The sequence below is a fragment of the Aulonocara sp. 'chitande type north' Nkhata Bay genome, linkage group LG19, assembly GCF_057382095.1.
Source record: "Aulonocara sp. 'chitande type north' Nkhata Bay isolate Kocher_YH1m ecotype deep benthic linkage group LG19, A_spYH_male_GT1.1, whole genome shotgun sequence".
Lineage (NCBI taxonomy): Eukaryota > Metazoa > Chordata > Actinopteri > Cichliformes > Cichlidae > Aulonocara > Aulonocara sp. 'chitande type north' Nkhata Bay.
The window spans coordinates 12,190,368-12,215,546 of record NC_141362.1 but is presented as its reverse complement, the minus strand read 5'-3'; the positions used below and the strand labels follow the sequence as shown (position 1 = coordinate 12,215,546).

The following is a 25,179-nucleotide window of genomic DNA, read 5'->3' as shown; positions in this document are numbered from 1 at the left end:
GAGGATTCTAGGGACAGACGACAGAGAAAAAAGGTTAAAAACAGTCAAACATGTAGAGCCTTCACGTTAAAACCCGAGCACAGACGCCTACAGGTACCATCAGCTGTCAGTGACAAAGGGGCGTTACCCTAATGTTTGCGATGATGTCACTACTACGCTACTTCTTGCTATTGGTTCGAAAGCTTCCGGCTTCTTCTTCTGGAGAGAGAACCGCAGTTGAAGGCAAACAAGAAGTCAGCGCTACAATGAGCAGATATTTTCATTAGACTGGGGGTAAAGTTCACTTCGCTCACAGTTTTACCCTTTGCCTAACCGCTCTGTGTCTTACTTGACGTGTGGGATTAACGGAGCAGCTCGGCTGTCTGTCAGAGAGGATTATTTAACTCGAAGCTGACCGCAGCCATGATGGCGTCGAGCTACAACGCTAAGGAAGAGGACGGACACCACTCCGGCGCTTCGAGCGGCACTGGCCTTTCGAAAAATAAGAAACCGGACAACACGGCGTTCAAACAGCAGAGACTTCCAGCCTGGCAGCCCATCCTCACTGCAGGCAGTGTGCTGCCGGCTTTTTTCGTCATTGGGCTCATCTTTATCCCCATCGGCATCGGCCTGTACGTCACATCGAACAACATCAAAGAGTTTGAGGTACAGTCGCGCTCCTGTCCGCCTTTAACCGACTCTGGCTTCTTCTCGGTTCTCCTACACAGCCCGGTGTAGCTACACACCGTTTATACACACAGTAAACCTGCTGAAGGAGGCTCACTAAACAGGAATAAGTGGTTCTTCGATAAGTGACGTAGCTTCTTTACGTCACGCCAATGTTAACAATGTTAATTGTAAAGATGAACAACATAGTGTTGAAGTTCAGTTTGAAGCGCATTCATTCGACGTTACTTTTAAATGTGGTTGCTACACACTTGTATCAAAGGTCGATATTAGATGGTAAAAACATCAGAGACATGGGGAGTCGGCACCACATATTTAATATTAATGAGGCTAGAAAGTGATCACGGCTTATATCAGTGTGGCTGATCATAGTTTGGGCAGTGTGGTTTAACAGCACCACAAACCACAGCCTCTAAAGTGGCTTTCACATGGCTTCAAAACAGTCTAAACAAAGCTGGACTAGAAGGTAAGAAACACAGGATGTGTCCGGGGTTCCTGCCTCGCAGTGGGCCTTTGAGGGCTGCTGTGATCATAAGTGATTGCTGCCTGTGCATTAAACAAAGTGTTCCTGTATTTGATTCAAGTCTGTACCTTCTTCTAGTCATGTTGCTGCACTGAATAGACGGAGCACTGAGTGTATTTCAACATCAGTTTATTTCCTCTTTGCTTCAGATCGACTACACTGGTGTGAGCAGTGACAGCCCGTGCTACAACTGTGCAAAGAACTTCACCTGGAACACCACAGAGCCCTGTGTCTGCACCGTCAACTTCACTTTGCTCCAGCCGTTTGAGGTGAGCTCAGATCCCCCACCAGCTTCCAGGCATTGGAAGTTAATGAATAATGCATGCATTTACCTGCAGGACGGAGAGTGCTGCTTGTGCAATCCTAACAATAATTGTCCATTAAGATCTATTTTGAGTACAAACAAAAAACACTCAAGGTTTGTTTAGAGGCTGCTTTACTATTGATTGTTGTAGGTTTAAAATATGCTCTGCAGCTTTCAGAAGGCTTCATTGATTATTTATAAAAAGCTCTCAGTTGCTCGTCTGCACTCGTCTCATTTAACAGCTTGCATTTAGCTTGTAAAATAGCATTTTTTTTTTTTAATTAAAATGTTTGCGTGCTTCTTTTCTGAGAAGCAGAAGAAGTATTTGTATTAAGTACACTGCATCCTGAACAGTGAATCACCTGAAGGTGAAGTATTTTTGTCAACAAAGTTATTCACGTTCAACAGAAAATGGAATCATGTGCTCTTTCAGTTTAACAAACCTGATGAAGTGAGTTGTGTAGAAACGAACAGCAGCACTGATCAACAAAATAAATGAGCTGGGCTTTAAATGTTTATTTCAGCGTTCTCTTCATACTGAAATCAAACGCTTATGAATGTGCAAGATTAATGATTTTCTGGAGTGCTGCTCTCTTGTCGTTTTGCAGCAGCACTATTGCGTTGTACCATGTTATTTTTATATTCCTTGTAGATTTCCAGCACCTGTTATTGTCTCTGGTTGGAGTAGGTATACAGGTATTTTATACCTGTATAAAACATTTTATACAGGTATAAAATGAGGTTATTTAAAATTTACTTTAGGGCTTTTTAGTCCTCATTTAACAGACAGCAGAGAAAATAGGGAGAGCGAGCAGGAATGAAATGGTTCAAATAAACCTGCGCGGACTCAAACCCAGGCCCCTGCAGTAAGGACTCCAGCCTGTGGTATATGGGTTGCTAACTCAACCAGGTGAGCTGTGATGGTGCGCACAAAAAGCAGTTTGTAAAACTGGCCTGATTGCTCGAAACAAAGATGACACCGGTGCCGTAACGCTGTGGGAGAAACATCACTACCTGATCAAGCACCACAGCCTTTTATGAAGGCACAGACTGGCAAGAAGACGCATGTCCCACATTAAACAAAGCCCCTCTATGTTGTTAACCTTTTTACAAATGTATTATTTATTTTTAAATATGCATGGATATCATTGGATTTGGTTTTATCTCCCAGTCCCAGTAACCAGTGAGTTCAAATGAATTTCCATCACTGTTTTCCGAAGGGGAATCTTTTAATCTTGATGATTTTCTTGATGATTTATGTTGATCATAGAGATTGTGTGTAAGACCCTGTCACGGAAAAGCTGCTCATTCATCCTGGTCGTTACTGATTCCTAATTCTGTCAGCGATGCCGTCTTTTCTCTCGTACAGAGCAACGTCTTCATGTACTACGGCTTGTCCAACTTCTACCAGAACCACAGACGCTATGTGAAGTCCAGAGATGACAGACAGCTGAACGGTGACCTGTCTGCTCTGACGGTATGCTGCTGTACTTTTTGTGCCTATAGATAATTCAGAGAATCCAGTGAATGTTTCTTCCATCAGGTGAACATTATGTCCTTTTTCCAGGATCCCAGCAAGGAGTGTGAGCCGTACCGTAAGAGCGGAGATGTGTCCATTGCTCCGTGTGGGGCCATAGCTAACAGCCTTTTCAATGGTGAGTGTGTTGAAAAACTTCACTTTCCCTCTCTCAGCTGTTTAGCTTAACTGGAGTCTTATCTACAGTTTAAAACTGCTGTGTTAAAGCTTTGTAGAGCCTGATATCTGTACTGAATATACTGATTATGTGTTTCAGACACTCTGGTGCTGTACTACGTCGATTCCAACAACAGCAAAATTGAAGTTCCTCTGGTAAAAAAAGGCATTGCGTGGTGGACGGACAAGCATGTGAAATTCAGGAATCCTGCTGGAAACAGCAACCTGACTTTAGCTTTCCGAGGTGACATCTGCACACAGTTCACAGGCCCCTGTAGTAGGGATGCACCGATACCGGTATCTGGTATTGGCCTCGATACCACATTTTCTAAAGTACTCGTTAAAAGTCCCCCGATACCGGGGACCGATACCACGGTCTGAGACCTGTCTATGTTTGAGCGGCATGTAAGGGGTTAATCACAAGGGCCGAGTGAGTGAGTTGCACTGTCACTGTTTAAATATTTTTTTCATAATTATTTATTCTGTAATATGTTGCATACAACATGCTTTTCATTTTAAATAATAATTCTTAATTCCAAGCCAGTCCCTTGTTTTATTTTTTGTTAAATTATAGGACTAAAGCTGTTACCTGTAAATTTAAATCATGTTTTTATTCAGTACTCGGTATCGGCGAGTACTGAAATGCAAGTACTCGTACTCGTTTCCAAAAAAGTGGTATCGGTGCATCCCTACCCTGTAGGCTCGCAGGTTCGAGTTGCAATGACCAGCTGGGTTTTGTCTTCATCTCTCTCAGACACAGCGAAGCCGGTGAACTGGGCGAAGCCGGTGTACGAGCTGGACCCGTCGGATCCTGATAACAACGGCTTTATCAATGAGGACTTCATCGTGTGGATGCGCACGGCTGCATTGCCCACCTTTCGGAAGCTCTATCGCATCATCCAGAAGAAGTCTGGCACCACCCCAACTCTCCCCAACGGGAATTATATGTTGAACATCACCTACAGTATCCTTTACATTCCAGTAATCTCATTACTAGAGTTAGACATGCTGCTTTGAACAGGCTAGCGTGAGTTTTTTGTGTCTTATAAAGCTTAACAGATCAGACGGTCTTTACTTGCAGTATCTCTGCTTCTTTGATTAGCACACGGAGAAGCTTTTGATTCAAGAGGTGTGCAGATATAAATATTTTAAACACATCTACATATACTCAAGTATCCACTCTGGGCCACAAATAGATTATTATTTTATATTCCTTTATGGCCACAGTGTATCCATCTACTGTTGGCCCTTACAGCAGGATAACGCGCCATGTCACAAAGTTGGTTCCTTGAATGTGATAAAGAGTTCAGTGCACTCAAATGCCCTGCAAAGTCAATGGATTTAAAGCAATAGAGACACTTTTGGGATGTGGTGAAACAGGAGTTTGTCCTTATCTCCAAAATCAAAATGTTCCCAGCACCTTGTTGAAACTGTGCCATTAAGTCTGTTGTGAAGACAACAGCAAGGCGTACCTAATAAAGTGTCCATTGAGTGTAAAGATATTTAAAAAGATCATTTTTCTGGTTTCTCGAATCTCAGTAGATTAAGGGTGTATCGTTGTTCGTGTGTGTGCGCGCGCTCTGTCGTTTCTCTTTAACCGCATGTAATCAGATTACCCCGTACTCAGTTTTGATGGTCGCAAGCGGATGATCCTGAGCACCATCTCCTGGATGGGAGGAAAGAACCCCTTCCTGGGCATCGCCTACATCACCGTGGGCTCCATCTGCTTCTTCCTGGGTGTGGTTCTGCTCATCATCCACCACAAATACGACAACCGCAACACCAGTGCGGATATCCCAAGCTAAACGGCGCGTTCCACGCTCGGGCCTCTGCATGCACGAGTGCGTACGCCGTACCAGGCTGTCGTGCGGTAGCGTCTCCAGTTTCTCATCAAAGCTGTGTTTAAGCGTAGCGAGGCGTCTCCGTGTGTCTCTGTGTATATAGCTTCAGGCCGATTTGCTGAGAATGTCTTTTTTTTTTTTTTGTCTTCAGGTTTGCAGTCTTTTATTTATCTGAACATTATCAAAGTACCTGTTTCATTTTAGCAGTGCTTTGCGAATGGCTTAATTATTGAAGGATGTATGTAATTTTAATGCAAGTTTTTGTCCATATTATGTAAAGTTATATGTCCTGCTGATGAATGTACCGTAACACTTCGTTGACATACCTCTGTGGGTTCTGGGATTACCTTGAATACTGAAGGTGATTATGATTGCTTGGATAAATACTGATATTCAAGAGTCATAAAGCATTAATAAGAAGTAATAACAGAAATATGCTTTTCTGCCCTCCACTGTGACCGAGGAGCCAGTCTTTTATTTATCACTCATAAAACTTACTTTATACAGTATTCCTAATTCAAAGGTGGTGTCTCTGGGTGGGTGGAGCACAGGAATTCTTAATTTATTGTTTGTTAGTGGTTCGGCCAGAGTGTGAAATCGTCTGATTGGTTAATGTTGACCAAACGATATGCACTTTAAAAGTGTCCCGTTTGTTCGGTTCCCCCTTGTTTCGCCCTTCTGGACTGTTCTTGGTTTTTTATGCTGTTAAAACTTTCAATTTGAGCTCCTTGGCTTTTTATAAGGTTTGTAGGGTCCAATTAAAGAACTTGGTCAATGTATCGCTGTCATTTGTGATTATAATGGTAGAACTCCCACTGCTTCCATTATCCATGCTACTGTGATTTGTAGGGATGTTGATGTGTTTTATTGGCCTTTATTAACTTAATGAAATAAGGGGAAACAATCCCCTCAAGAATTTAAACACATAAAAAGTAGCACTTTATAATGATGTCACACTATTGGTAAAGTATTAGTAAGTGCTTAATTTGTCAATTATATATCACTATATACATCATTATATACTTCTCCTTAGTATGTCATTTATAAATCCAGATATATTTTAATGATCATTACCAGCAGCGATAGCTCTGTGTGGTGCAACAGTAACACATCTGTATTGATAAATGGCATACTAAGGAGGAGTAATGATATATGAATGAAACATTATCTCATACCTTACTAATGCTTAATGGTGTGATGTTGTAAAATGTAATGTAAAAAACAGTCCTTGTACTTAAAGCCTCACCTGTGTGGACTGCACCACTTATCCAGGTAAGGAGGAGGTTGTGTTTAATGTGTCTCTTATACACTCTCCTACTCTTAATGCTTCTGTGCTCCTCTCACTGCTCTGGATTCAGTCGCGCCCGTCTTACCAGCTGATTACATCATCATCATCAGAACGTTAAATGAAATCTGACTGTCTCAGACACTGAAATACACAACAAAGACGATCATCAATAACACACCATGCTGATAATCTCTGGGAACTGGGGAAAATGGGGAGCTAACTTTTGTTAAGAAGACTTTTATCAGTAATTAGATCATGCCTAATTAACGTTATATGAATTATGGACTGTATATACCAGGGGTAGGCAACTCCAGGCCTCGAGTGCCGGTGTCCTGCAGGTTTTAGATGTGTCCTTGATCAAACACAGCTGATTCAAATGGCTATATGACCTCCTCAACATGTCTTGCAGTTCTCCAGAGGCCTGGTAATGAACTAATCATTTGATTCAGGTGTGTTGACCCAGGGTGAGATCTAAAACCTGCAGGACACCGGCCTTCGGGGCCTGGCATTGCCTAAACCTGGTATATACCATTGAATTCATCTTTTAACTGAACTCACTGCAACGGACAGGGCTGACCAGCAGGTGTCGCCATTTGGCTTTATCAGCCTTTAAGGGCCTAATTGTAGGTCCGGTGGTTCCCACAGACAGACAGAGCACAGAAGCAGAAAAGGTGAAGATCTTTCAGTATTATTGTGTGGTTTTGGGATGATTTGAAGTGAAGTTGTTTCTTGTCGGTTCACTTTTGACCAACGCTGCTGTTTTGTGCATCATTGTGATCACAAGACTCCTCCAGCAGTGTGGCGTCTTAAAGCTTATTATAAGTAAATTACAAGCAAATGTTTGCTTGAAATATTGTTTTTACTTTATGTGAATCTTTAGATGGAGGTACAGGATAACAGGCTGTATTTCTCAGTGAGTTACAGTAAAATGAAAGGGTCTCTTTGGATTTGCAGGTTCTGGAGACAGAACCTTGACGTTTTTGTAGCCTGGAGGATAAATATGTGAGATACCTGCTGCATTATTGAAAGATCTCCGCCTGTAGGGGAGCTGGGCTTTAGTAGTTATTCTTGTGTGCTGCAAGTAAAAAATCTTGCAAAGTCAACATTCAGAGTGTGCCAGGCTTTGCTGATCTTCCATAATACTAGAAATCTGGAGCCCAAAACAAACACTGTTCCAGCACATCATTTGATTGCTGTGGTTAACCAGAGTCGAGCTCTTTGCAAGCAAACTTTAGACATTCTTGTTGGGAGAAATTTGCTCAAATCATTTTTATATTATTTCTTTGTTTTTTTTTAGATGCATGAACACAGAAACTGAAGCCTTTGAAGCAATAATGTGCTTTCATTCCTCCCCCTCTTTGATCAGGAGGACAACAGCATGCCCATCATCATCTGAAGGGTGGGTCAAAGGACGCTCCGCTCCACAGAGCCGCAATAAGTCTCAGTGTGTTTGGTATGTCAGCTCTCGTCTGAGATTTGATGAGTCAGGCTAATTTCAGATGTCTCACTCTGTGTTTTGGATAAAACACGCCCGCGTCCCGACCCCAGCGTTTTAACCCAAACTGTCTTCTAAAGATAAATGCCTGTAATTTGACGATGCATCATCGAGGCTGTTTAAAGTCTAGATTATTAACTTGTGTTGTATCTCGGTTACATCTGTAATTCTTGTTTGATCTCCTCACAAGGAGTGGATATGTTGAGCTGTTAGTGCTGTGATGCCCAGGAAGCCACAGTGAAACAAGATCAATAAAAAGCATTCCCAGTTAATTACACCAACATGGCTGTAGGATCCCATGCAGACCCCTTTGCATCCTCTTGTCTCTTGTCTGATCACTGTTATAGCACCCTCCTGGGTGTTTGTCTCATGGTGTAACTCTGTAAAAGTTCAGTATCAGATGCTTGAGATCACTGCTTATTTATTGTGCAGATAAATCACAGTCACTCTCTTTTTAAAGGAATGTTGGTATTTTTAATTAAAACCTACAAAATCATTTATTCTATGGGAAAATATCCCAAGAATTTCCCGGTGTCCTGCAGGTTTTAGATGTGTCCTTGATCCAACACAGCTGATTTAAATGGCTAAATGACCTCCTCGGCATGTCTTGAAGTTCTCCAGAGGGCTGCTGATGACCTAATCATTAGATTCAGGTGTGTTGACCCAGGGTGAGATCTAAAACCGGCCTTCGAGGCCTGGAGTTTGACACCCTTGTTTTAGACTTCTTTCCCAAGCTGCTGTCTATCTCTAGTATGACCACTAGAGGGCGCCATAAACCTTCGACTCTCAGTTTCAGGAGCAGCTGCTGCTCAAAATCCAGGGCTTCCCCAATAAAAGCCAACTAAACTCAGTCCTTTATAGTTTAAATAAACTTGAAAGACAAACGGACTGATGTGATTTCGCTTTTGTTTCTTTAAGCATCTTGAGCGCATTATGGGGAGAATGACAACAAAAAAATTATTGTTTATAAATGAAAAGGTGAAGTTTTAATTTCAGCTGACATCTGTGTAAATAAGCTGGATAAAGTTGCTCATTGCGCAAATAAGAAAGTTCCCCTCGGTGCGCTCTGGCCAAAGGTGCCCCTGCTGTGAAGTCACAATTGGCGCTGGAAACTCGTCGCCAGACCGAACGAATGCTGGGAAAAATGTAATTTCCGAACACCCGGTCGGTCTTAGCGGGGGACATACATCAAGTGAAGGACGGAGCTTTCGTAAGAAGCCCATATGATGGTAAATTGAGAGCTGGGAACTCCCCCCTTATTAAGTAGCCGATGGTGGAAAGATTCTTCCCACTTGGAAAGAGGCTTTCCTTTCTTGGACATCTGCTGGTGGAGCTTCCAGTAGCTAGAGAGAGAGGAAAGGGGGTCCAGGAGCAGCTCCTGAAATTTCTTACTTTCCTGAGGGGGGAGGCTTCAAGCGGGCTGCGCTCACGTTTGGTCCGTTCAGAATTTTGGGGGAACTTCAGTAGGTGAGTAGACAAACTTTTATTTCTAACAATTACGTTATAAAGATCAACTTTTATTTTTCCTCACAAAATTTCGATACGATATTTAAATTTTTTATTCACACTTTTTCAATTGAATGCGCTTTGATCACCAAACCAAGCTGAATGCTCTTAAAGCAAATTATAGAAGTTTGAAATGAGTTGTTGATCTGAGATTAGAAGATTTAAGATAAGAGCTCGATTTTTTGTTGTTGAGCTGAACAGATTTAAATGCAGCCACCGCGAGAGGCAGGTAAGCCTGTAGTAACTTAGATTTAGCCTAATATTTGTGTTTTATATGATCCAAGATATCCGATTGGATCCAGGGCTGCAGTGTCCTCACATGTGCACCAGGCGGAGCGCACAGCCTGCGGTTAAGTTTAAAGAACTCGAGTTCAGCCTGAAGTGTCCCGTGTGAGGGCGACTCATGAGTTTATAATAATAAAATAATGTCAAAAATGCAAATTAATCACATCCAAGTAAATCTGCAACAGGAAATGAATGTATTAAAAACAAATTTTTGCTTCTGTGATTTTTTTTTTTTCTCTTTTCCCAAGGGAACCCTTAGGATCATAGTGAAGATTTAGGGAAGGATAGAGGAGTAATATATTTTCATATACATGAAAATGAATCATCACAGAGTAGCCCGTGATATCACAGACTTAGTGATACTATGAGGTCCTCCAAGGCAAGGCAAGTTTATTTGTATAGCACAATTCAACAACAAGGTGATTCAAAGTGCTTTACAGAGACATTAGAAACAAAAACAAATAAAAAGCATGATTTAAAATTAATCATCCAGTCTTCATCCCCGTAGGTGTTATGTGAACGAGAACCAGCGAGTCTATGCTGGATGTAATGATCCGCACAGCAAGCTGCCAAAGTTGGCAAACAACCAGAAACGCATCAATTTTCCAGTTTATGCACTGGAAAATCAAAACTGAATTGCATGTGTTGGATATTTCTTTCATTCTCTTATTACTGAATAACTGCAGAGCTTCATTCAGTGGTAAGAAAAGTGCTCCCTCAGGCCATGCGAGTCAACTGAAGGCAGCAAGGTGTGGTTGGTTGTGTAAAGGAGTCTAGGTGAATCCAGCAGTTTTTTTTTTGTGTCGGGACTGAAAGCGATGACTGACTAATTAAAGTTATTTATCTAGATTTATATTCAAATAAACACGATCCAGGGAGAACTGCGTGCACGCTGTCTAATTGTAAAGGCTCTCAGGTCACGCTTTAGACGCAGCTCTACGTTAGGTGTAAAGCTGATGCCTTTACACCACAGTGTAAAAGTGAGCTGAGATGTGCAAATGTCCTTTTTTGTTGTTGTCTGCAGACTTTTTGATGCGCTGCTGACCCTTTAGAGCCAAACATGAAGATAGGGCTGTCTCTGGCCACGGCTGCCTTCCTGGCGGCCCTGTTGTCCTCCATAGATGCTCAAGGTAAATACAAAGCATCTGGCCTCACTCTCCCCACACACACTATTCAACTCTGTCCAGTCTTTATCTCCTCCTTTTCTATTTTTACCTCTTATCTCCACTCCTTATTGAAGCTACTGGAATTAATGTGAGCGATTCATCACAACCAAACATGAACTGTTTGTACTGACTGAATAAAGTTAATCTTATTTCATATGTATGATATGTTGACTATGTGACTGATTCCTTGATGTCTGTCATGCTTTTATTCCTCAGTAGTGGCATATTTTCCCAATGTATCTATCAGGACTCATTGTTTGCTTTGATGTGAACTCCAAATCCAGATCCCACTCACTTGGAATTAAACTGTAATTTAGGAGTTTTAAACCAATAATGCACGAGCAAGTTTCTCATCCACATTTGGCACATGTGAGAAACCGTGCACACGAAAGTTTATTTAATTTCCAGTTTCTAACTGAATGTATTAAACAGCGAGGCACAGACTACAAGTGTAACAAAAGGCATTTTGTGGTTAATGTTTCCCTATAAATGTTTTAGCACAGTTTTTACTATTTCCGTTTTACACTTTTTCCAAAGCAAAAATGGGAAGATGGCCCAAACCAGGTAGTTACGCACCGATTAATCTGGCTTACATAAATGTTATCATCATTACACTAAAGGTGCAGAAAGATCCTAAAACATATGCAAATTTCTTTTGCAGTGGTTCTAACAGCTGTTAAAACATTAGATTATTGTGCATGACAGCAAAAGCACAAAAGATAAAGTAGAATACAGTCATTTCAGTTTTAATAATAAATAGAAATGTGAAAAGTGCATCAGTACTGGAGTAGAGTCATTTAGTGGACAGAAGTGGATCTGTGCAAGAAAAATGCAAGTGATTAAAACTCGAGTGTCTGGCTTTTTCCTTCCCAACACTGATTTCACGCTTCTACGTTACAGTTTCAGTAGAAACTAAATGATTTCGCTCCACATGCGACATGATGTAAAACATCATCAACGGTTAGGAATCGGTTGTAGCAGGAGTAGTTCTGACAGAAAATGACTTAATGTAATTAAATATTCAAACATCTCAGTCCAAAATAATGACACATAGAGAGGGGGTATGAAATCCTGCTCTCGCACGGCAGAGGAGTCTGCGCTCGGGTATCTCCGCTAACCGAGTGGAAAGATGAAATAGGAGAATAGCCAATTAATCCTCAGACAGCTCAAAGACAAAGAGCCTTTCTCGAGCTTCTTTGCGGGCATTTGTGAAAATGCTGAGTTGCAGGACATATGGAAAGTTAATATGCAGTAATGTTTAATGTCAGCACAGGCTGTGGAATTACTTTGGCATCTGTCCTGCCTCTTTGGGAGAGTCAGTGTTCTTTCCTCCTCTTCTTGGTCTCTCCTATTGGCAGCAGCTCAGGTCAGGATAGCTGGTTGGCTGGCTGACTGCTGGAGACTGAGGTAACACAACGGGAGCCAGATTCTGGCCCCTGGAAGACAGAAGTGTCCTTTATTATGAGCTGATGGGACAGACGTCCATATAACAAACACAACCGCAAAGTCCAAATAACCTACCCGCGATTATTTTGACAAAACCACATTTGTTCCTCAGCTACATTTTTTTAGAGCAGACAGACATGCGGTGAAAGGAATTGTAGCAAATCAAAACAAGATGCTCAGACAAGCTCGCCATGAACAAACGTGGGAGCGGCAGGCGCATCCTGCAGCTGAATTTTCCACTCATCGTCCACGCTGTGCTACTCACTACCCCTCCCCAACTCATCCACACCCAAGTACCAACACACACTATACACCCGTACCGTTTTGGTGTTGGAGATGAGTACTCGTGGAGAAATCAGGGGCAACATGGTCCACCGGGGCTCCTTGAGTTGAGATGCCAGGTTGGTGATCCTCCAATGCCAGTTTTTAAATATTTGGTGGGCTCCTCTTTGTCATCTGCCTGTGCACTCAGTGTGTCCCAAGCTATGGCTTCCTCCTCATAGTATATTTTACAATGATATTCTTATGAAGCATGCACCCAGTACCGCATGCCGTGGCATCTTATGCATGTTCGCGTCCCCGCCACTACACGGACAAACGAGGACCCGCACCAGAGGACCACGTAAGATTGGTTGCGCTAACCTCATTAACCTCACGGCAATTAATTTGATTGTGTTGTTGACACTAATTTACTGAGTGAAAAGACTTTCAGAGCTGCATGATTACATGAGAAGTAACTGAAAGATGAGCTCACAAAATATGAACTAACACCCATACCGTGACCCGACTCTAACAGTGGTTAACCTGGTTGACAGAAGCGCAGTCAGAAGTTTGCTGCTAGTTCCTGAAATACTCTGATGTGACTTTAATGCATGTGTGGTACTCACGTACTCAAACGTTAACACTGTGCCTGCCTGCAGCCTAAAGACGTAAGAAAGAATATCATTCTAAAATATGTTTGTCATCTCTGTCTCTGTACATGGAAACTAATGTCCAGCCGGTCAAAGTTGTTGAGTCAAACAACTTTCTCATGTACACACTGCATGATGTTGTCATCAAGTCAGCTCCATGTAAAGGCCTGCGGTCTTCTCACACTGTATATGTCTTCTCATATTTATTTTACATGTACACCTTTCTCTGTAAAAGCACATTTGGTTGTCTGAGGAAGTCTTGTTCTCTCACACCTTCTTGTGCATTTATGCTGCTGCTGGAAAAAGTACACAAGAGTCGCCGGTGACGAATTGTGTATTCTTTTTGAAAGGTTTGCAATGGATGTGTGCCACACGCTTTTGTAAAGAGTCGTAAGCAAATAAACAACAAAGTATTTTTTTTTTGTCCCTCAGATATGTTTATATACGTTGTGTATATAACATATGGTGTTCATTTTGTCACTCCAACAGCTACATGGCATCGTTGATTCCATTGTATAATCGGTAACTTAAGAATGAAGTCACTGTTGTGTTTGTTACTCTGAGCTCGGCTCCATCATAAAGGCAGTTTAATATGTGGGGCATGCGTTGTAACTGCACTTAGCATGTGTTGGATGGTTCACTCAGTGTCTGCACTTTAGTGGCGTTTGCGTGGATTCGTGCACAGACTGACGTGTATGCCAGTGCTTGAGTTGCCGGGCCGTCTCGGCTGGGCAACTCAAACAAGCGCCATTTTGCTCCAAAATGGCTTCTCACACTTTTCCATTGTCACGTGTTGCTCACCTGTCACCCTCACAGAGGGACGTGTTGTGTGTTTGGCCCCAACAACGAACAAGTCCGCTTCAGCCACGAAGTGTTTGTCGTTGGGATTAATGTGAATGTTTAATCAAAGATGCCCTTTTATTTCATTTGATCAGAAATACGCCCACGGTCACACGCGTCTTGTGTTTTAACAGCGTTTCGTCTCTTATTTGCAGTGGAGCCGCCCTCAAACTTGAAATTTCACATTCTAAATGAGAATACAGTGGAAATGTCGTGGCTGAGACCCTCGGCAACGATAGAGGGCTTCAAAATACAAGTGCAAGTGCCGGATGGAGGTCAGTGCGTGTGTTGGTGTGCTGACACTACAAACGCTTTGAAACCCTAGCAGCTTTCTAACTTCCTGCTTTGCTCCTCATAGATGAACCGACCAGAGACTTTACCCTAGATGCATCTGCCACTATGACATTGCTCACTGACCTGACCCCTGACTTGGACTACTCTGTGTCAATAAGCTCCTATTATGGCTCAGAGGAGAGCATCCCCATCTTTGGACAACTGACCAGTGAGTTGATTATGCTTTATAAACATATTTTTCAGTGGAAAACAGGTTTTTAAAAAGTAAGTGTATGTTTTTACGCTCTATAATGTTCTTATTGTGTCCTGATGTGAATTCAGGACATCAGGAAATCACTTTTCCTTGCTGGCTATTGAAACCTCTGAATTATGTTCACTGATACAAAGCATTTACTCCCTCGGCAACACGGAGAGAATTTAATCATATAATATGCTAGTAAAAGTCAAGTAATAGCATTTCCATCCAGCCATAAAAAATCTAGGAAAGGGAAAAATCACATCTGTTTACCGACTCTTGAATTGCTCGCTGTTTGTAGTTAATGCAGCGTTTGTGTGCGTACGGAGCTGCTTTTATGATGTGTTGATTTTCTTGCCTTTTTCCGCTGTGAAAAAGTACACAGTGAGGCTTCAATGTGCGGCGCTAACTCACCGAGTGTTTCCTGTGTTTCAGTCCAGTCCAGTAACAGCAGCGGACGAGTCAGGAGGCCACAGGCAGATGCAATCAGTGAGTATGCTTACTGCAGTGTCGGCCAAAATCCAAACACACCCGACCTTTCGCAGGGCTTTCCGAACTTTTAAAATGTATTTTTTCCTTTTTGACTGTCATCATAATATTTTTCCCATGGAATAATTTGGTCAGGCATCTTACTGGGTTCTAACTGGGTAGACAGACAGGGTTTTGGCAGCGAGTGGAAAGGCACATTGGTTCCTTTAATTCTAACCAGCAGCCTGGTTAGAATTAGGAAGAAAAAAAAGTAAAGGAAGGCTTGAAGCTGCAAGAGAAAAGCTCCCTTGAGCTCTCAGCTTCAACCCTTAAGGAGAACGATTTTGGAGGGGAAAGGAGCAGGAGGCAGGTCTGAGGTACGAGTTCAGCTTTGATCAAGCGTCGCCATTGCAAACTTTCCTCAGCTTATTCAAACTGTCCGTGGTGACTGATGGGCAGACGTGCTCACTTTTCCCTCATATGATGATTGGAAACTGCAACCATGAGTGCAGATCCTCTGAAACATTAAGTCAGAGCATTTTGACTGAAGATGCCTTTTTCTGAATGTTTCATGTGAGACAGGAGGAATCGCATTTAGAGTCAATGAGAGTGCAGGGAGCGAGGATTATAAAGTCCATCCACATAAGCCCTGCCAATTAGCATTTCAACTTAAATGTTCTGTTGCATCTGTGATTTAAAAGCTTGAGGATCTCAGTGTTTAAAAGTAGATATTACCAGTGGAACTTCTGCTGAATATTTAGTCTACAAAGGCACATTTTTGCCTCAGTCTGCTGGAATAACTCCACCAGCCCACTTTTGGCAATGGCTCAGAGTTCCTTTGATGCAAGAATGCACATCTCTCAGTCGTCCAACTACCTGTCAAAGATTTTATTTTATTCAGACGGACAGAAGAAATGCCATGATTTAAAATATCACCGTGAGATGTAAAGAATGTAGTTTTCTGCTTTCTGAGATTTTAACCCCATCGTTCACCAAAAGTTGAAAGCCAATCCATTCCTAATACGAATCAGTTAAAGTGTGTTTATTCATTCTCTCATCGACTGTTCTCCTGATTGACGGTCTTTCCTGTCCGCCGTCTGTCCTCAGAGTGTTCGGTCAGTGCGATAGCCGACTTGGTTTTCCTGGTGGACGGCTCTTGGAGTGTAGGAAGAGAAAACTTCAAACACATCCGGAGCTTTATCGGCTCGCTGGCAGGGGCCTTTGACATTGGCGAGGACAAAACCCGTGTGGCGGTGGTTCAGTACAGCTCAGACACTCGTACAGAGTTCCCCCTCACTCGTTACACCAGGAGAGGAGACCTGCTCCAAGCTATCAACTCACTTCCGTATAAAGGAGGAAATACCATGACAGGTACGATGTTTATCAGGAGGCTTTGAATCACGTTTTTTAACCTGATTGCGAGCGAGGACTTAAAAATACACATGAACTTCTTTTTAAAGGCGATGCCATAGAGTACCTGGTGAGAAACATTTTCACTGAGGCAGCTGGATCCAGGAAAGCTTTTCCAAAGGTAGCCATGATCATCACTGATGGAAAATCCCAAGACCCAGTGGAGGCGCATGCTAGAAGACTTAGGAACATTGGAGTGGAAATATTTGTCCTAGGTATGGTTTATTATTCAGTGTTTTTTTTCCTTTCTGATTTGTGCTTTCCCATGTGAAAGTCTGCCTGTTCTCAGAAACCATTTGATTTTCCATCGATGGCTCGTTTTAAGATGCAGTTTTGCCCCAGTAAAAGTCAAACTGTTGTATTGCCTAACATAAGCAATGCCCTAAATCACATCTGTAAAGCAGACAGTCCTAACACATGAGTTACTGTTTTTCCTTCGCAGGTATCAAAGGAGCAGATGAGGATGAGCTCAGGGAAATAGCCTCCACGCCTCACAGCAAACACGTGTACAATGTGCCCAACTTTGACATGATCCAGGAGGTCCAGAAAGAGATCATAACACAAGTGTGCTCCGGTGTTGACGAGCAGCTGAACATTCTGGTCAGCGGAGAGGAGAGTGAGTCAAGTGATATTTAATACATGCCCATGCAGGATTCATCTAAAATGCTGTTACAGTATACTGATGTGCAGCATCTTGTTTACTTTGATGCCTCCCACAGTGGTGGAGCCAGCCTCCAACTTGGAGGTCACAGAAGTTTCATCCAAGTCAATGAGGGTGACGTGGGCCCCGTCTCTGGGTGATATCACGGGCTACAAGCTAACCCTCAATCCCATGCTGCCCGGCATGAAACGCCAAGAGCTGTACATTGGGGCTGGACAGACATCCGTCAACGTCCGTGACCTTTCCCCCGAGACCGAGTATGAAATCAGCCTGTACGCACTCAAAGGTCTGACTCCCAGTGAACCCATCGTTGAACTGGAGAAGACGCAGCCTGTCAAGGTGTCAACAGGTGAGGTGGTTTGCTGTCATGTGTGGTCAGCTTTTAAGTTTGATGTACTCGTGAATGAATCACAGGCAGTCATGTGACTTGGTTTCCTGTCTTTTTCAAGAGTGCTCACTGGGAGTGGATGTGCAGGCCGATGTAGTCCTGCTGGTCGATGGCTCGTACAGTATCGGATTACAAAACTTTGCAAAAGTCCGTGCCTTCCTGGAGGTTCTGGTCAACTCCTTTGACATCGGACCAAACAAAATCCAGATTAGCTTGGTCCAGTACAGTCGCGACACATACACCGAGTTTGCCCTCAACACTCACCATGACATTAACGCTGTCGTCAGAGCTGTGCGCACCTTCCCCTACCGCGGCGGTTCCACTAACACCGGCAGGGCCATGACTTACGTCAGGGAGAAGATCTTCGTCCCAGCTCGTGGAGCGAGACAGAACGTCCCCCGCGTCATGGTCCTGATCACAGACGGAAAGTCGTCAGACTCTTTTAGGGATGCGGCCACCAAACTGAGGAATATTGATGTGGAAATATTTGCTGTTGGCGTGAAGGATGCGGTGAGATCAGAGCTGGAGGCCATCGCTAATCCACCGACTGACACCCATGTGTATGAGGTGGAGGACTTTGACGCTTTTCAGAGGATCTCTAAGGAGCTGACTCAGTCCATCTGTCTGAGGATTGAACAGGAGCTGCTCAACATCAAAAAGAGAAGTAAGTAGAAGAAGATCAACTCCTTTACTATGATCTGGAGCTCAGATTTACTTCTCTTTCTGATGGTTTCCATGTGTTAGCACCTTCACACTGGTCCACAGGATATTAGACCCTGAAATGTGACTGCATTTTTAGCCGCTGACGTAGTGGCAAATAGCCAGAGCAGTCATGGAAAAGCTAAACAGAGAAACATATTTTGTAAATTGCTGTCAGACATGGCAAAATTGAATCATTTCATCAGAGTTGCCAATAAACATACCACAAAAACCACGGACGTGCCTCTTGAATGAGCTCGAGTGATACCGAGAGCTGCAGCCCAAAACACTCGACAATCAGCCAGTGTGCCGTCCAGTGCTTCAAGATCTCAACTTTTGAAATCCATATTTGTTAAACTACAGTAGCTTTATAAAAGTCACGTGCAGGTGAGGCTCTAACTACCTGACTACCTCTTTGATTTTCAGGTTTGCTTCCACCGAGCGATTTGCGCTTTTCTGAAATTACCTCCCGAAGCTTCCGTGCCACCTGGGTACCTCCTCTTGCCAATGTCTTGTCTTACCTGCTACGTTTCCGCAAGGCGGAAGATGTCACCGGAGACTACATTTCCCTGGCTTTGCCCAGCGATACCAACACAGCTGTCCTTCCCCATCTTTATCCCCTCACCACCTATGAAGTCAATGTCTTTGCTCAGTATGATAAAGGAGACAGTTTCCCTTTGACGGGTGAAGAGACAACTCTCGAAGGTAAGAGATTTACCTGAATTTAACAGAATGTAATCAAAATAAAAACACTGAGCATCTAAGAGTTGCGTTTTTCTTCTCAGAACAAGGAGCTGTAAGAAATCTACGAGTGACAGAAGAAACAACCAACAGTTTCAAGGTGTCGTGGCAAGCCGCGCCGGGTTCAGTGATCAGATACCGCCTGTCCTACATCCCGCTGAGCGGCACAGGAGAGATACTGGAGGCTCAGACCCTTGGCCCAGAGACCACCATAGTCCTCCAGGAGCTCTTCCCCATCACTACCTACCGTGTGTCTGTGTCTGCTGAGTACGCATCCGGCCTTGGAAGCGAGATGCAGGTGGATGGAACCACCAAGGAGGGTGAGCGAGGACAACTGCTGACACTATTGTCAAACTGAAGTTTTGAGAAATGTGAATTTTGAGAAATGATGCATTTTGATCTGTTTTCAGTCCGCGGCTCTCCCCGTGACCTGCGTGTCTTCGATGAAACAATATCTACGATGAAACTGGCGTGGAGGTCTGCTCCTGGCAATGTTCTTCAATACCGCATTGCCTTCAAACCTGCTGAGGGAGGTGAGAGGAAGGAGATCTCTGTCAAAGGAGACACCACCCAGGCTGTACTGAAGAACCTCCAGCCAGCCACTGAGTATGAGCTGTTTGTCAGCGCTCGCTATTCTTCTGGTTTGGGCGATCCTCTCCTGGGCACCGGAACCACCTTAGAAGGTAAGAGACGCTGCCATATTGGTACTTTAAAGCCTTTGAAGCACAGTCGGATCATGTTTATTTCCAGTGTTTGCAGCATGCTTTGTAGATGTGCTTAGTATTTCCAGCTTAACAGGCCCCCTATTGTGAAACTACACGCATTTGGGAACTTGTTTCCTGTCCTCTAAAGGTCCCTGCACCAATAAAGTGAAAGTTGTGTAGTAGTTTGGAAGGTTGGTGTGAAAAATATGGAATGTGTAAGCGTTCTTTTACCACAGACTCCCCAACACGTCCTCACTCCTAAAGCGTAATATTTCACGCTACGTGACAAATCATCGATATATTACGCTTCCGAGCACCCAACACGTCTCTATGTTACGAGATCTGAAAAATGAGGAAACATGAGAACCGTTTGGAATCAATCTACACATGTATGTTCGTTTTACTTAAATCTGTTTAAAACGTCATTAAAGTGCTGGTTAGGGTTAAGGTTAGGGCTGGAATACCGCGGGAGTGTCATTCTACTGGATTTCATCCGTAACCCGGCGCGTAGCATAAGAACGCGGGTGGTCACCTTTCGTGTTCCTCAGGAACGCCTCAGGACTTGACAAATCATCAGCATATTACGCCTCAGGAGTGAGAACGGGCTGGACTCCTAGCTCGGGGTGACTTTGCCACCCATGAAGGCAGTAAGATGGAAATGAGTGGGTGTGGAATGCTTGTAAACCTATGGAATGACTTGGAACTGACTTTGAGAGGCATATGCTCGCCTGCTGAGACCTTTGCATCTCTATGACACGCGAATGATTGTGTTAGAGTCGCTCAGCGGGGTTGTCTCTCTGTCAGTAATTGCTACTGATTGCAAATTCTGTTTATAAAATCAGGAATTTTATTAGTTGTGCATTCAGTTTTATTGGGGAGCTAGCTGTTCTGGCCCAAATTGTGGTTTAAACGGACAATAATTTGAATCTCAATAATGTGTGAAGAGATAAAGTCTGCTGTTGTTTTGGCCAAACTGTTAATAAAAGGGCAAAAAAGAAAGTAGACTTGGCCGATTTCACTTATGAGTCCTTTTTGGGTAGTTAAAGATCAGAGAATGAATTTTGCAGTAATAGAAAAAGTGGGACTGTGTTTTCTTCATCTTGTCGAGTGCCAAGATGAAAATGGCACGGTGGCTGTTTTTCATCACATCTAAGTTGTGCCTCATTTGAATCAGAGTCTTCTCTGAAAGCAATTTAAGCCCTTGGACATATTAAAGAGTACATTTCTTGGTCTTTACAATTATGTTGTTACATTGAAACCACTGGCGAGGTCCTGCGTGCTGGATATATCTGCTTTTAATAGGCTTCCCAGTGCAGGTTGAATAAGAAGACTCGAGTGCAAAAAATTAACTAAATTTCCGTCTTGAATTTACAACTTCAACAAAGCATTTTTGTGTAAATTTCGGTGACCATAAAAATGTGGATGAAAAGTGGTCTCGTCTTTATTTCTTGCTGTTCCCACACTGACCGGAGAGCCCAGTCTGGATTAAAGCCGTCTCCACAGGTCAAATCTGTGCAGTCAGCCCCACACCCCCACAGGAAAAAGCTCCATGACAAAGCACTCTGTTTAGGCATTTTTTATTAAGCTGTCATGATATCAGCATGCCTAAACACTGATCTCATTGTGTGCCACTCTTTTTGAGTGACCCACTCTGTGAAGTCCATGTAGGCAAGAACTGGAAGAAAGTGGCTCGCACAAAGGCCTCTCTCACGGCCAACAGAGGATGGTAGACAATACAGAAGCCTTGAGCAGAGCAGAATTAAATCATCCTGAAACGAGTGGGAGCAGAGAGAAGGTGTGACACAGAATGCTTACATCAATGTGTTAAATGTGGATATTATACACTAACTATTTACTTAAGGAGTGGGAGTGTTAGTCGGCATGTGGAAGATGTTACCTAAGAGGACCCTGAAAGCTGGGTGAGCTGTCTGTCTCGTCTCAGGGAGAGCCGTCTGTTCATCTTCCTCCAGGGTGGGGCAAAGGACAGGCAGGGGCAGAGAGAAAGGCAGAGGGAAAACAGGGTACTTGAAAATGTGAACCACAATGCCTCAGGGTGACCTGGTGGGATAAAGGGCTGTTTCTTCCCTAAGAGGTCAAACGTTCAACCCCTCATTTATCAAATGCTTAACTACCTGCATGACACCTCTGATGTGTTTATGCCATGAAGGACTTTCGAGCTTTGACTTGCACAAAAGCTTGGCACCAGGTGAGGTTGTAGCGCTTTGGCTCGGTTTCCTCTTTAACCTATCCCTTTAATGAATTTTGTGCAGTGCCAGACTCTTTGGCGTGCCACATATTTTTTTCCACCACTGTAAAAGGTCCTTTGAGGTAAAAAGACTAGGGACAGGCAACCCTGGCTGACAGACACTGAAGGCTTGATCTTCGTGGCCCACGTGTACGTCTTAGCTGACCAAGAGCAATAAAGCGAAGGAAGCTTGAACCTGGCTGCCAGTGCTGAGATGGCACAATGTATTTCCCGATGTGATTTTGAAGGAGTTTGCAGAGAAAGCAAGCGTGCTCAGTCTAGTCAGGTAATATATACAGTGACCCACCTGAGTCTATGTAGCTGCGTAAAATGACAGTGCTGGCAGGTTAGTCGTGTTTCCTCTGAATTTCTCTTGCCTGCTGGCACGACTGATTTCTTTCAAGTGCCGTCTGCAGTCATTTATATTTTCGAGCTTTAGACGTCGTTGGCTGCAGATGTGAAGGTTATGTCGGCACATGCCCTGCAGGAAATCTCTCAGATGAGCTTCGGTTGTGTCATATGCGGTTTTCTAGACATGGGTGAGGCCTTACTGTTATTTTGTGAGCCACCCTCGTTCCAGATCTTAATTTGAGAGTTCCTCGCCTTGATGGGTAGGATGCTCAGGAGGCGGGTGGGGTGTTATATAGAGGCGGCTATAATTGTTCTATTTTGATAGGTGGCACTGTAAACAATGCAACAAGATCTAAACATGTGTTTTGTAACCAAGCACTGAACTACAAACTGTGCAGAAAAGAAGTGAAACTTGTTTTTTTGCATTGCTGTAGAGGTTTTGCTTGGACTGGAGCATGTGTTTCCCCTTCTCTATAGCTTGTCTGCAAGTGCTGATGAAAAGTGAGCCGCTGTCTGCAGAAACCATTATGTTGTGATTTTTTTTTTTTTTTTTTTTTTTTTTCCACCGTTGGTTCACGCACAGCCGGTAAAGTCAGTCAAGTTCATCTGCTTGGCAAAGATAATTCTTTTGATGGAACAATCTGGGTATTTATGAGCGGTCCACGCTGTTTTCATGGTATCCATAAATCTGGAACTCTTCATTAATTTGTGGCCGTGGCCGTTGCGCTTGACAAGTGCCTCCTCTCTTTGCTCTCAAGGTGCAGATTTCTGCTTGGCAGGCACGCCCGGTGCCGTTACTTCCGTTCGCTTTCCAATTCAGCCAGACTGGATAAGTCGCAGGGCCTGAAATCATCATGCATTTCATTTATAGGACTTTTCTGTTCCATTACATTCTTTTCAACTGCATTTTTGCTTTTATTAAATCTCATTTGGTGAGGTTTGATAGATGAGGTTTGAGTGGGACCACCCAGCTGGTCAGCTCTGCTCTGCTCGCCCGCAGTGGGTTAGGTGTTTGAATGAGGATCAGGATCCCGGAGGTTGTGTGGGAGGCTGTGCGTGGCAGCTCATCCTCATCCTCCTGTGAGATATCCAGCTCCTCTATATGGCGGCCAGATTGAAGAGCTGTCTCAACACGAGCGTCCCTCTCAGCCAGGCGTGCGCTGGCCGTGCGTTGCGAGACGCCACCGCAAAGTTCCCTTCCCTGCCTTTTCTGCAGCTTTCTCCTCTCATGACAGTCTCCTAGGAAAAGAGAGTGAAGGAGAAAAACGGCGAGCACAGCATCTGCAATTGTAGCGAGCGCACATTTCTGGATCGGGTTTCCTCTGCTTCAATGGAAAATTAAAGAGCTGTCAGGAGAGGTGCTGAGGATATGTGATTAGTTCTGCAGAAGTTTTTCCAACCGTCTCTTATTATGAAGGGAGAAAACTGTCAGTGCTCAAACACATCCTCAGGGGTTAAGGTGGAGACAGATGAGTGATGTCTGGTGGTTTATCACCGCCATTGTTCATTCCGTCCCTTTCGTCAGATCTTTATATGTCTGCATTCGCAGTACTAACAGCATCTCAGCCCAAATATAAAGTACTGAACCAACTCAAAACAAACTTCTATGTCTGATCTACTTCTGCCTTTGAATCCATCCCCCAGAGCTCGGCTCACCCAGAGACTTGGTGACCAGTGACGTCACAGACACCAGTTTTGCCGTGTCTTGGACCGCGGCCCCGGGTAACGTTCGTCAGTACAGGGTCACGTACAAGTCTCTGTTCACTACGGAGTCTGGGGAAGCAGTAATACCAGGAAGCAGCACCACCACAGTTTTGCAGGGTCTCACCCCAGAGACACGCTACGAGGTGTCTGTGTTTGCCGTCTACGGCCATGGAACGGGCCAGGCATTGGTTGGAGAAGAAACCACAGATGGTAAGTTACTCTTCTTTTTTCTTGGTCTGTTTCGCTTTCTTCATAGGCTTTCTGTGTGAAGTCTGAAGACTTCATCTCGGTCATGCCTAGAAAGTGTGAAGCTAAGTATGTGTGATGTCACCGTACAGCCATAAAACCACAGAAGACACAAAGGGACCTTCAGATATTTCCCCCCACCTAAAACACAAACAAAGCCTTAGGGCTTCTTGCATCTGTTAAACTCCAAATACGGTCCAGGAGCATCATCACTGAGCTTTCTGGGTCAGTGACGCAGGCTTAAAAGTGGTCCAGGAAAAAGTGGTATTTTGTAAGCTGTAGAAAAAGGGAGCTGTCATCAGCGCTTACTGCTCAGTTCATTCTGTTGAGCTCAGAGATAACGTCATAGCTGATGCCATTCGCCTGAGCAGTAACGAATCTGGAGACTTCACACGCACGTCTTCGAGGCTGTGCATGTATGTTATATATGTGTGCAGAGGTGATGTCATGTCCAGGACACCTGCACGAATTTTCATGGGAGATCCAGAGCAGATAGGCCTCACTCATGCATATTGTGCAGAAACTTGCACCAGTTGGGAGGATTTTAGTTCAAGAGTTAGTAAAAACGATTTCAAGGAAAAAGATTTCCAAACACTATTATTGTTTATTGATTCTGGCAAGCAGGAGAGGGGGCATACCCACCAAATACAACCATCCTATCTAGAACCTCCCTGGGCCGAAGCGACACGCAGCTAACTTGGATGTGCTTCCCTTTTCCATTAATAAACGTGCTCCCACCGATGCAGAGGGCTCTGAATATTTTCCTCAGCCCATTTCAAATCCTCTGACAATTCAACAACAACAACAACAATCTTTATTTATAGAGCACATTTAAAAGCCTTGGGCATACCAAAGTGCTTTACATAAAACAATAAAAGGTTCAAACATTGATAACGGATAAATAAAAATAACGAGTTATGTTCATAGATAAAAGCTACCAATAAGAATGACTACAGCACATGGGTAATAGCAAGATAAAAGCTGTACCACCATAATAAAAGACACCAATAGAAAGATAGGAGGGAATTAATACAAGAGGTCAATAGGTCACAGCAACCAAACAAACAAA

General features: G+C 43.6%; 2 protein-coding genes across 5 annotated transcripts in view; both read left to right on the top strand.

Moving 5' to 3' along the window:
- The first annotated feature begins 172 nt into the window (after positions 1-172).
- Positions 173-5,804, top strand: LOC147306614 (cell cycle control protein 50A-like). Its single transcript, XM_086275529.1, has 7 exons — positions 173-645; positions 1,339-1,458; positions 2,863-2,970; positions 3,061-3,148; positions 3,287-3,430; positions 3,941-4,150; positions 4,798-5,804. Exons 1-7 carry the CDS (start codon positions 403-405, stop codon positions 4,989-4,991), a joined length of 1,107 nt encoding a protein of 368 aa, XP_086131655.1. The 5' UTR covers positions 173-402; the 3' UTR covers positions 4,992-5,804.
- A 152-nt stretch (positions 5,805-5,956) lies between these two features.
- The window catches only part of col12a1a (collagen, type XII, alpha 1a), a 53,361-nt gene continuing 34,138 nt past the window's right edge, over positions 5,957-25,179 (top strand). For 2 of the 4 annotated variants that reach the window (XM_086275527.1, XM_086275525.1), the window contains exons 1-14: positions 8,854-9,277; positions 10,626-10,731; positions 14,120-14,239; positions 14,323-14,466; positions 14,929-14,982; positions 16,069-16,332; positions 16,422-16,586; positions 16,814-16,987; positions 17,091-17,381; positions 17,482-18,084; positions 18,546-18,824; positions 18,905-19,180; positions 19,271-19,543; positions 23,805-24,074. In XM_086275527.1, the coding sequence (XP_086131653.1) occupies positions 10,662-10,731; positions 14,120-14,239; positions 14,323-14,466; positions 14,929-14,982; positions 16,069-16,332; positions 16,422-16,586; positions 16,814-16,987; positions 17,091-17,381; positions 17,482-18,084; positions 18,546-18,824; positions 18,905-19,180; positions 19,271-19,543; positions 23,805-24,074 (2,983 nt within the window). In that variant the 5' untranslated portion in view covers positions 8,854-9,277; positions 10,626-10,661. Of the gene's footprint in view, positions 7,715-8,851; positions 9,278-10,625; positions 10,732-14,119; positions 14,240-14,322; positions 14,467-14,928; positions 14,983-16,068; positions 16,333-16,421; positions 16,587-16,813; positions 16,988-17,090; positions 17,382-17,481; positions 18,085-18,545; positions 18,825-18,904; positions 19,181-19,270; positions 19,544-23,804; positions 24,075-25,179 lie in introns of those variants that run through there. The other 2 variants (XM_086275526.1, XM_086275528.1) reach the window with 2 other exon arrangements.